Source organism: Euphorbia lathyris, chromosome 10 (genome assembly GCF_963576675.1).
Source record: "Euphorbia lathyris chromosome 10, ddEupLath1.1, whole genome shotgun sequence".
Classification (NCBI taxonomy): Eukaryota; Viridiplantae; Streptophyta; class Magnoliopsida; order Malpighiales; family Euphorbiaceae; genus Euphorbia; species Euphorbia lathyris.
In genome coordinates, this window is record NC_088919.1 from 21,280,842 (window position 1) to 21,293,383 (window position 12,542).

Here is a 12,542-nt window from a genome sequence, read left to right on the forward strand (position 1 = left end):
CCATCTGTCAAGGGTTTAGTTGGTAAATCAGCTACCTAATTTGAAGAATCCACATAAGGGGTACCTATAAACCCTTAGTCAAGAAAGTTATTTTTTTATTTGTCGATACGGAGGTGAAAATGTCTAGGTCAACAGGTTGAATCTCTCAAAGGCTGGTGTCACCCAAACTCGATGGGAAAGTTAAATAAGGGTTAGATCCATAACAAAATCAATGATCAATAGTTCAATGTAGAAAAATAATTGATTATGGTTTGATCCTTAAAACAGATAAAGTTGAGAAGATTAATTATGTTTTTGACTGGTTTTAAACAACATAAAATTTTGTAACTTATAATGCATAGCTGGATCAATGTATAGTTAAAATGGTTGTAGTCAAACTATACCCAAATACCAATTGTGTGGCAATGCATATATTCAAAACTGTTAATTAAATGCCAGATTTTGCAGAAAATTAAAGTAGAGAGGTTAAATATATCAATATCTGAATCAAAAAGCTTCAATGACAAATTGTCCCATCTATAGAGGTCAAATTTGAACTAATTAAATTACATGGGCCAATTTGACAAATTTTACTAAATACAAGGGCCAAACTTTACGATTTTTCTTGTAATTTTAATATTTTTGTCTTATGCAATTTATATACAAATTTAACCTAAATTTGAAATTCGTTTTTATATATATATGATATTAAAACCGTACAAATAAAATGTATAAAATTTTATGAAATTTCATCCGTTTTCGGGTCAGGCATGTCACTAATTTCATAACTTATAATTTAATAGGCATACTTCCGTATAATTGAGATGAACGAAAAAGAAAAGATGTACTTTTATTTATTTTTATTGAGAAAAAAATGTACTATTATTAATTTGAGGTTGTTACAAAATATAGCGAGAGCAAACTTTTGTATTGTTTTTTTGTTTATGATTCCATTGCTTTTATTATTTTCCACTTTAAATCAGTTATAAGTGTTATAAATGTTGCCAAAATAATCTAAAAATGTGAAAGTTCAAGCATAAAAAAAATATCAAAATTTAATAAGGTTGAATCAATAATAGTGTCTACATTTCCCAACACTATCAAAACAATATTTCACTAATAAGGAAATATTACAATAGAGAGAAGGAAGGAAGAATAATACAACAATTAAACTTTAGAATTAGAGAAAGAAATGATAATGAATGATGGATGTGGATCCCCTAATATAATTTGATACATAATACTATAATATACAAATTTTGGTAGAACTTGCTTTGATGCTATGTGGTGGATTCTTTTCCGATTTTTTGTTCTAGCTTTCTCTGGGACAATTTTAATAGTTGAGTCTTATATCAATTCGCTTAGTTTGTGGGTTGTTTCTTTCACTCTATTGACTTTTTGTGACTTTTTCTATCTTTTAATATATTCAGGTTTGGGTTTGGAAGGCTTAGATGATGCCAACCTTGTTGGGATTCTAGGTCTTCTTCCTTTGTCCCCACTTTCAAAAAAAATTAATTAATAATTTTATTTAATAGTAGTTTCTTTTCACTATATTCCATAAGAAATTTACTTTGTATATAATTGTGATACATCACTTAATTAATGAATCATTTTTTTATTCTCTTCTTTTTATTTTCTCTTTTCTCCATTTTAACATTTTTGTTTCCCATAAAAAAAAATAAAAACCCTTTTGGTCAAGTGGTATAAAAGAGTATAGTTACGTTTGTTGCTTATGGCTTATAGTCTCAATTCGCAAGTAAGGTTTCAGAAGAAAATGCAATTATTGTGGGAGATATTATATAAGGGCCAAATCCCATTATATACTTTGATAATCCATCTTGAAAGTGTAAGCAATGTGAGAATAAATAAAATTACTTTCATTTCAAAGAAGAAATATATAATATAGTAATAATAATTAATTAGGGCTTGAAAATAGCCAAAATTACATAGAAACACATTAGTAATTGATATCTACAAAGTATAACAAGCACAGTAGAGTAGATGAAGTAAAATAGATACAGTAAGATGATTCTATTGTGGAGATAAGAAGTGATTCGATAGCTATTGGTGCTTAATTGAAATTTGTTTGGTGATCTTGAATATTCAAACCTCAACCGCGTAGCCTTGGCCCTTTCCATGGTGATCTCGGATCTTTGTCTGCCATCAAAACCACAATCAATTCGCTTTCCAATTGGATCACATGAAAATTAGTCAAACTATTTGTATTTCTATGTCAAGGAAAATGAAGATCAATTTATCCTCATCCTTTACTTCTTAATTTTTTAATCTCTTTGATAATGTTCAACAATAAATATGATTTTACACTTCATTGCAAAATCACAGATTAAAATAATGATTTCTTAAAACTTACTAAATCCAGCATATTAAAATAACAAAATATAAAATGAATCAAACCAAATTATCCATAAAAATTGCAAACACACACATAGATATTCTTCGGTAATTTTCATGGACAAGATTCAAGAATGACTATTTACCATTGCGGTGTATGGGTCAATTTTACCAACTAAATTTTTAATTTTCATAAAAAAATTAAAAAGCAAAAAAAGAAAACATGGTCTGTAAGTTTACAATTTTAATTGATTAGACCTATTATTTTCAATTAAATACTTTAGAGAGAAACCCTTTCCCAGTAAATTTTTTAGATTTTTCGCCCCTAATTGGCAGGGACCAACGAGTAATATTTACTGGATGGACTGACAAGTCTATAGATTCCAGTAGAATACAAGATATATATGGTAGCAGTAATGTCTCTGTCTGAACTGAATGCATAGTAGGCAACATTTAGGAAGCTGCAATATTCTTCCTTCTTAATAATACACACAACACAAGGAAACTCAATCTAAAGTGAAGTACAAAATGCGTTTAATTGATACCTTCAATTTCCAATCCTTTGCAACCAGGGACTTCAATCCACTCAAGTTGAATAGCTATTTCACCACTCTCTACATGCTGTAATTTCAGAAACATGTCCTGTTTTATCTTTCCTTCGTTCCAAACAATAGAGCTCTCGCTCGCGATGCAATTGTCCCTCCGAGGCTGTACTCGAGACACCACGCACCCATGTGGCAGGTTTTTCAACCCCATTTTTAGACTTGCTATATATGGTTTTATGTCAATATCTGCATCCCCCATCTTATCATCCCCTGTGAATGTGTCTCTGTCATAAACTTCCTGAAAATACAATTACATAAGCCTCAAACATTCTCTTCTTTGCATTTTTTCCTCTTTTCAGATTTATATACCAATTCATCCTTGTCAAGGGAAGACAACAGTTTATGTGTTTAATTAAGCTACCAGATCATTGTAGTTATAGCCATTAATTAGACTAATAGATCTTTTGTTTTGTGCTACTAATTTGGTCATGAAAAGGAGAAGCAGGTGAGGAAAAACCAACAAGTGCTATTAGAGTCTATGCCCAACTACAGAAGGATCATGGGACCATAAACTGAGTTACCAATTTTGCTAGTTAGCTATGACAACTCAATGAAGACATGGACTTGAGGTTCAAAGAGTATAAGCCGAGACAACGAGGATAAAAAGAGAAGTAAGGCGTCCGTCCGAGACTCAAGAGTATAATTCCAAGGAGCAATAATGGGCCTGAAGGCCCAAAGAAAGGCATCCAAAATGTTCTATTTTACCACATCGGTTGTGGAATAAATGTGAAGGAAAACATCAGCCATTGAGCTAATGAATACCACCCAACACCAAAATGACAATGAAGACAAGTTACAATTAGCAAAGCTATTTGAATTTGAAGGGGGGGTGTTACAGATATAGCCATAAAAAAAGGAGAAAGCCAGTGTTGACATATCTATGTATAGATTCCCATTATTGTTAGGAACCTCTTACTTGATTCTGCAAACAAAATTATTGAATGAAACAAAACAAGGGCATTGCTTACAAGTTTAATAGGAACATTGGTATCAGCGATGGAAAGAGTGAGCTCTTCATTCCATTCAGGATTGCAATTCTTTTTCACCACCCGAGTCTTCAATGACTACATCAAGTTAAAAACACATCATCAGTGGACAGAATATATCCAGATTGCAGATTCTATTTATAGCTCTAATTTCACCTACCTATACAAAATCCTTTTCCATCTTCACTAGCTCCACAATTAATGGTCAACAAACAAACATCAGCACAGAAATAGCTTGTCATGAACTTAGACATAGAACAAATAAGGATTAAAGAACTCTGAGGCCCCTGAATTTTGCTGCTTTTACTTATTGAGCTCCTGAATTTTTTTTTTCACATTTCACAGATTAAGCCCTTGATCAAAGAACTCAACTAGGGTATTTAAGGATTCAATTTCTAGGTTTAGAAATGGCCTGTGTAAATGATCAATGTTAAAAAAAAAGATCAAGGATAAATCTATATTCATTCCAACAAATAAACAATATTTGCTTTTCCCTTTTTCTTGAGACGGGGATGGATTACCTAAAGCATTGAGCCTCTACCACTATATTACTGATCATATTTTTCAAATAAAGTTAATCATTTTTAGAGATTAATATCAGATCAATGATTGGGCTTTAACTATCAACTCGAGCTTTTAGTTCAATTGGTTACATAACATGGTATTAGAGCCGCTTGGACCAAACGGTCGAGGGTTCGAGTCTTGGCAACCTTACTAATTCGTGGAATTAACTTAACTATTAGCTTGAGTTGTTTAAATCAGTTTCATGGGCTTGTGTTGGACAGACCATAAGCCAACGGGCATTTGCGTGTGGAAGTGTATATAAAATCTATAAGTAGCCTTAATTATCCGCTCGAACTTTTAATTCAATTGATCCATGACAATCTCGAAATTGAGGAGTATTGATCTCTCCATCAAACTAAATTCCAAATTTCTCTTAATTGATTATCGAAGAGCAAGACAAAATATATATTTATATAGTTCAATTGGTTCCTTTTATATAGTTCAATTGGTTGCATACAATCCAAATTGAGGAGTATTGATCTCTCCATCAAACTAAATTCCAAATTTCTATTAATTGATTATCGAAGAGCAAGACAGAATATATATTTATATACACACAGAGAAGCCAAAAAAAAAAATCATCTCAATCCAGAGAAAGGGAACGATTAAGAAAAGAGGATGAAATAAATAAATAAAAATGAAGGAAAAGACCTGATTTCCCATGGTGATGATAACATAAGGATCGCTACTTCCAATATCACGAATTGCAAGATTAGTACCTCTGAGCACCCGAATTCTAAGAAGACCAAGAACGTTGTCCATTTTGAATTTCCGCAGCTGCTCAGATCTCTCTCTCTCACTCACTCTCTCTCTCTCTCTCCGGAGGCTGATAAATTATTGAATGAAAACAAAAGTATACGGACAGTACAGCCCCACCATAGAATCTCAACAAGAAGATGTTTGAGTTTGTGATGGAAATTAATTAAGAATTGAAAATGGGAATAATGAAGGTGTTGCTATAAATCAGGGTTTGGTGGTCCACCTTTTTACTCGCTTTTCTGTTAATTACTGGTGGTTGATTTGCCTATATGCTGCCTTCTCTTGCATTCTATGCTTCACCATACCACATATTTCCATTTCCATTTCTATTTCTTTTATATATATATATAAAAATTGCCATTTCTAATTAAAAACTCATCAAAACTAACACATTTCAAGAAGTAACTTCCAAATTTACCATCATCTTCTTCTTAACATAACTGTGTATCTTTATCTTTCCTCTCTCTCTTTCTCACCCTCTCTCTCTCTAAAAAACAGAACAATCTACAGAACATTACGAATACTATAACAATCAATCCAACCCACAGTCCATACAACAAAATTTCTACAATCATATAAGTTTTTAATTGGTTTTTAGTTTCATTGAAAAGATTTAAAGTTTAGTTCATTCATCGTTAAGATCTAGCAGGTTGTTCCTCTACAACCCAATGTATATTGTTTCTCTTCATTTTTCATGTTTTTACTGATCATGCGAATCCCAAAAACAGTGATATTGTTGTCTAAAAATACACTTTGGTTGGAATATCAGTTTCAGACATTTTTCCCCGACAGTGTCGATTTCTGTCGATATCTGTAGATATTTATAGATATCTGTAGATATTTATAGATATCTGTAGATATCTGTAGATATTTGTCGATATTTGTAGATATATGTAGATATCTGTAGATATTTGTCGATATCTGTAGATATTTGTAGATATTTGTAGATATTTGTCGATATCGACAACACATATCGACAAATATCTACAGATATCTACAAATACAATATCTACAAATATCTATAGATATCTACAAATATCGATAAATATCTACAGATATCGACAAATATCTACAGATATCGACACTGTCGGGAAAAAATCTGAAACTGATATTCCAACCAAAATCTATTTGGAGATAACAATGTCACTTGTTTTTAGGGTTCGCATGACTAGGAAAAACATGAAAAAGGAAGAGAAACAAAATATATATTGGGACGAAATTGCTGGAAAAATGGTCGCCTTCTTCCTCCTCTTCCGTTCGTTGTTCGCCTTCTTCTCCTCCTCTTCCTATCGCCGCCATTCACTTCTCCTTCTTTCTCCTCGCCGTTCGCTTCTCCTTCTCTTCCTATCACCGCCTTTTGCTTCTCCACCTCTTTGAGTGTGCCGCCGTCGCTTCTCGTTTTTGCTCCTTTTCTTATCGCAGTGTTTGATACGTTAGAGAGATAAAATTCTGTTAAGGGACAAGATAAGGGTAAACTTAGACGTTACTTGTTGAAATGTGTTAGTTTTGGTTAGCACTACAAGAAAATTGGACATTAATGAGAAAAAAATAATGAGAATATCAAAATATTCTCATTAACAGTATAATTCCAATAATTTTAATGAGGATAAATTATATATTATAATATTAATAGTAAAAAAAATTATTTATTAAATTTTATTCTCATTAATATTTTTTTTTACAAATTCATTAAATTCTACTATTCAATATTCTCATTATATTTTTTACTCTAATATTAATAACATTTTTTATCCTCACAATCTCTCTAAAAAAAAATTCCCCCAAATTTTCTAATTTGGCGCCGTGTCTTCCCCCTTCCCCCCCCCCCCCCCCCCCTAAACCTTCCCTCCATCGTTTTTAGGGTTCCCTCTATCTTTTACCAAAAATCAGTCAAACTCCCAAACCAATTTCATTCGGTATTCCCAAATTTCTCACATCACCGCCAAACTTCAATAGAGTTGAAAATCATGGCTTCACTCCTCTTACTAAAACCTAAATCCTCAACATCACCCCGTATGCGACTCGCCTCAAAGAAGAGCGCCCGTTCCATTGTTTCCCTCTTCTGTTCGATTGGCTTCTGTTCGACCTTCCTCTTCTACTTTGAGGTTATCTTCTTCCCTTGCCTGAGTTTTTAATTCAGGTCCTTTCAATTTCTGGTCGTCTCCGATAAGATTGTTGGGTAAGGTATTTTTTAATCTAATAGATTTCTCTGTCTCTCTCAGTGAGCTTGGTCGTACACTTTCTTTCTCTAAATATTTGAGAATCACATCTAGGTTTGGATGTGCTGTCATTAACGGTGGTTTTTCCACTCATTTTGAGTTAGGGTGCAGCCACTAATGACACTATCGGGACTGTCCTTTGTTTGATCAAACAACCTAACCTTATCAAAAGGGTCTCTATCTCTCTCTTCTTGCACTTTGGTTTAATATTTTCTATTAATCGCTGAACTTTGATTTTGTATAATTTCATTTTGTAGGTACATTTGGAATATTTGTATGTTGGTGCTGATATTTTGGTGATTTCTTCTATCAGGTTTCTCTCTTTTTTGTAGTCATGCCATGAGCTTCTTAAAAGCTAAAAATTGGATTTGGGTTGTTTTAACCATATTGGATACAGAAAACTGATGAGACAAGAGCAACTACTTTAACTCATAATTGTATCTTAAATCTTAGAAAAGGGTTGAAGAGTGAAATCTGAATGTAGAAGAAATTTGGTTCCTTCACAATTACTCAAAAAAGTAAAATCAAATAGGTAGAGAATTATGAAACTTGTATAACCACTGCTGCTATTGCTAAAATATGGTTAACAACTTATTCCTTTAACTGAATGCATCTTAAGAGTTTAGTTGAGTTTAGTTGTCTGTTCCAGCCTATCTTTTAAAATTGCATCAACTCACATTTTATATTCTAATCTTAGGGTCAATATTGCAGTCTGATGCAGCTGATTATCTTATCATAGTTATTCATCCTCAAGAATGTAAAATCTTTTTCAGATTGATATGCTTTAGGAATATATGCATGCTTCATTAGGCTTAACCTTCATTGTGGGTAACTTTTTAAGAAAGTATTTGATGCTTTTGTTCTTTAGTGTCCATTCTGTTGTCAACTTATCCTTCTTTAGTGTCAACTATGTTGTATTTCTCTTCATTTTGCTCAATAGACATTTCCAGTCACTCCATTTACTGTCTGTTATTAACAGAACTTATCTTCTTTATCTCTTGTATCAAAAGCTATGTTGAACGGTTACTTGGTCGAATAAGCAATGGTGTCCTGGCAGAGGACATGAGAACTGCCATGGTTGAGCTGCAATCTGTTGTTGCAGAAAGTCAGGCTGCACAATTAGCTTTTGGAGCAATGGGTATGTGCCTGATATTTTCTATTTTGCAAACTTAGTATGGAGTTGTCTTATTCCTTTTGCTTTATTACTTGATTTATTGCCTCTTGCAGGATTTCCTGTACTTATGGGTGTCTTGAAGGAGGAAAGAGATGATGTCGAAATGGTTCCTAATCTTCTCTACTTTTATTCCTTTATTTTTTCCTCTTCATTCTGCCTTTTGAATTGAGCACTGTTATATATGTGTGTGTGCGTGTGTGTCTTTGTGTATGCATTTATAATTTTGTAAATACTAACAATTTCCATCTCTTTATCTATACTTTTTGAAAGAATGGGTTGCATTGTCCACATACATGGTTGTTCCTTTTGTCCGTATGTTTTACTTTTCTTAGAGAAGTGCTCAATCCACTTCATTTTGAAGAAAAGAGTATACATGTGTCTGTACATATGTTTACACACAGACACATGAATATATGGATAAACTTGTATGTATAATTCCCTGACCTCATATATTATTTAACTTTTTATGTCCTTTTTTAAGGAACGATTTGCATAGTCCATCTACATGATCATTCTTTTCATTTGCGTGTTTTTGTTTTCTTGAAGAGTGCAGCCCACTTCATTTTATATTTAAAAATAATACAAATGTGCAGATTAGAGGTGCCTTAGAAACCCTTTTAAGTGCATTGACACCTTTAGATCATGTAAGAGGGCCAAAGAATGAGGTTCAGCCAGCTCTAATGAATACTGATTTGCTTTCCCGAGAGGCAGAAAATATCTCTCTTCTTCTAAGCTTGTTGGTGAGATACTCTCTAAGATGTGAAATATCTTTCTCTAGTTTGGAGTTTCTACCTCTTAATAGAGAACTACCTTTTCTTATTATATCCATTTGGATGGCAGTCAGAAGAGGATTTCTATATTCCATATTACACTCTTCAAATCTTGACTGCCCTTTTAACAAATTCTCCAAATAGGTATGTCTCTTTAGAAATATTTCCCTTCTTTATCTTTCATTTCTTTTTGGTCTTCTCAGTAATGCTGGAAATGTTTTTGATTTCTCTCTTCAGGTTACAAGAAGCAATTCTCACTATTCCTCGTGGTATAACTCGTCTCATGGATATGCTTATGGATCGAGAGGTATACAAACTTACACTAAATGGTCTCTCTCTCTCTCTCTCTCTCTCTTTCTCTTTTTAAGGAGGAAGTTAATTGTTGTTGGATTTCTGTTCATGTGATAACCTTTTAAGAGTTTTCGAAGTTATTTTGTCCAAATGTTTCTGTTGCCAATCTCATGCCTTTTACATTTGAATGGGTTATTTTCTGTTGAACTATGAATATTTTGGTTGGTAAGCTTAGATGGGAAACTTGGAATTTAATGCATTGTCATGAACTCATTAGTAATTAAACCATTATTGTCATATTCTAGTCATATGTGTTCATGGTCTACTCTGTAAAAGGAAAGTTCCTTGCTGAATGAGGTTCAGCCAGCTCTAATGAATTTGGCTTCACGTTGATAAGGATGGTTATTATCATGTTGAAAATGATAAAGAGCCTATAATTTGGCTTAGGTTTGGCTTTTCTAATGTGTGCTAGCGGGTCTTGATCAAGGATCAAGAGGCCCACATCTCAAAAACTGAGAACAAATAAGTGGCATTTGGTTTGCAAAACCAATGCATAATGGTTATATAATACGCACTACCCTGAACATAGTGATCAATCCTCGAAAGGGTCACATCACAAGCAGAGCTTATAGAATTTCCATTTCATTTTGCACACATAGGCAATAGTTACATAAGAATAGTATTTCCATCTGAAGTACTGATTTTTAGGTTGTATACCTAATTTCCTTCCCAATGGTCTTGTATGATAGCTTCAGTTACAATATTTATGTGCAGTCTCTCATTTTGTAATTGCCATTGAAGAAACAGTAGATTGAATCAAGTCATCTTGATGAATGCAGTATGGTTTGGTGCAAATTGCTGCTAGAGATTTGTTGCAAGCAGAAATTGCTTGGGGGAGTGAAACGGTGAAGCGAGCTTAAGGAATATATGGAGAAAAGGCAGCTGATGCCAAATGAAATTGTAGTCATGGTAGGGATGTGGCTTTTTTCCTTTTCTAGTTTTTGAATGAAAAATATTCTTTGATTTTCCTCACAGAGAGCTTTTCACAAGTAACAACTCATGGAATTTGACTGCAAACCCGGTCTTTTTAGATTTAAGCCTTTTCTATGAGATAAGCTCTATCTTTTTCTAAGATAGCAAAATGTTAATTCAATACTGACATCCAATTCTAGCCAATTGCATTTTCCACATGTTTACACTTTACACTATAATTGGAATCTTTTACTTTTCTGACATATCCTTCATGTTAATTAGATTCATAGATTGTCAACGTGAAATTTGACCTTTCTTATGTGCACCTTCTACAGGTACCTGAAGATATTCTGGTTAAGGGAGTGGTTGGATGTAGGCAGGTGAAGATATTCTTTTTTACTAACTCTGTGTTTGCAGAATTTGGATTAGCAGATTCTCACTTGCTTAACTTATGGAGTGGTAAGGCTAGCAGTGGAGGCGCCTCTTGGGAACTCTCCTAACGGGGTAAGTTATATGAGATTTCTATAACCTTATTAATTTTCTGAAATTCATGTGGTTTCTTTCGTACCCATTAATCTGATGGATTTCATGGTTTTATTTGTGAGTTTATTACAAATTGATGACAATTAATGCTTTCATGTGGTTAGCAATCAGTCTCCGGAGTGTTAGAAATTTGTTGTTATGAAGATTGAACTGTGCCCTTTATGTTATGATTGGGAATGACACAACAGTGTGAAATTGAATGAAATGATATATACTAGAGGTTGAAACAGAGGTTGAAGAAACAGAGGTTGAAGAAAGCAGGAAGATTTTTCTCCCTCTTGGCCCTATGGTCTTTTAATTAGAACATGGAAGATTTTTGCCTCAGACACATTTTTTCATTTTTTTTGGTACTGCTAAGTAGGTATACTAATTATAGGGCTTGCATTGTGTAGGTTGTTGTTTGTCCTACAGCGGTTAGAATGCTTGGCTATGCCATGTTTGTTGGAGTCAGGCATCCGGCTAGAGCTTTTATATAGGATGTTGATGCTGATTGTTTACCAATATGTAAATCCAAGCTATTCTATTGCTCATGTAATGCATTTTGTTTCTCCATGTTGTGGCTTTTTTTTCTTAGTGAATTAAAATGGAACTTTGTTTTATAATTTATTGTTGAATTGTATTCTTATAATTAATAAGCAGAATATTATTATATACCGTAAATATTTTTTTTATCATGATAAAATCTTTAATGAGGGGTTTTTGAATCATTATAAAAGATTTAATGAGAAGATTTTTAATTATTATATAAAAAGTTAATGAGAATATTTCTAATTATTATAAACAATTTAACGAGAAGAGTTTTTATTATTATAAAAAATTATGATGAGGACAATTAATCTCATTATATATTGTGATAATGAGAAGGTATTTTATTCTCATAATTACTTTTAGTAAGGGACCCCTGTAATGAAGGGAGCTATGAGAGTAATAATTCTCATTAAAAACCCTTTCATGAGAATATTTGGACTTTTAATAATAATTTTTCTTCTCATTAAAAGCCTCTTTTTTTGTAGTGTAGTTTTTCAAAAGAAGTTAGAAAAGAAAACTAACATCTTAAAAGGTGCTAGTTTTGTAATTGTCCCTTTATTTTATCCCTCATCATAAATAATAATAAAAAAGATTATTTCATCCCCTTATATTATTTTTAGAAAGTACATCTTCACCTTTACATACAAAATAGTTCATTATTATTGTTTAGATAAGATTAATTTTTACTTTTAATACATCACTCGCAATCTGAATTTGTCCAAAAACTTGAATGGTTTTGAACATTCAAAGTATTTTTAATGCGAAAAGTGTGTTGCATATAATCACATCATAAATTAAAA

General features: G+C 32.7%; 2 protein-coding genes across 13 annotated transcripts; one reads left to right on the plus strand and one right to left on the minus strand.

Moving 5' to 3' along the window:
* Nucleotides 1–1,875: 1,875 nt before the first annotated feature.
* On the minus strand, nt 1,876–5,526 carry LOC136209414 (protein C2-DOMAIN ABA-RELATED 7-like). The gene is made up of 4 exons (XM_066000874.1): nt 5,138–5,526; nt 3,905–4,000; nt 2,877–3,174; nt 1,876–2,136 (listed from the first exon to the last, which is right to left on the minus strand). Exons 1-4 carry the CDS (start codon nt 5,246–5,248, stop codon nt 2,090–2,092), a joined length of 552 nt encoding a protein of 183 aa, XP_065856946.1. The 5' UTR covers nt 5,249–5,526; the 3' UTR covers nt 1,876–2,089.
* Nucleotides 5,527–7,085: 1,559 nt separating this feature from the next.
* Nucleotides 7,086–11,816, plus strand: LOC136209091 (golgin candidate 6-like). Of its 12 annotated transcripts, none has more exons than XR_010677392.1 (11): nt 7,086–7,350; nt 7,569–7,637; nt 7,722–7,777; nt 8,475–8,602; nt 8,692–8,744; nt 9,232–9,378; nt 9,479–9,552; nt 9,646–9,715; nt 10,539–10,668; nt 11,007–11,175; nt 11,319–11,816. XR_010677392.1 is itself a non-coding variant. In XM_066000462.1 (10 exons), exons 1-9 carry the CDS (start codon nt 7,213–7,215, stop codon nt 10,617–10,619), a joined length of 816 nt encoding a protein of 271 aa, XP_065856534.1. In that variant the 5' UTR covers nt 7,086–7,212; the 3' UTR covers nt 10,620–10,668; nt 11,007–11,816. The 12 variants fall into 12 exon arrangements, 9 of the variants coding, with proteins under 9 accessions (XP_065856534.1, XP_065856536.1, XP_065856535.1 ...); XR_010677391.1 differs by having other exon boundaries at nt 11,607–11,816; XR_010677393.1 differs by having other exon boundaries at nt 9,646–9,737; nt 11,007–11,816.
* The last annotated feature ends 726 nt before the right edge of the window (nt 11,817–12,542 follow it).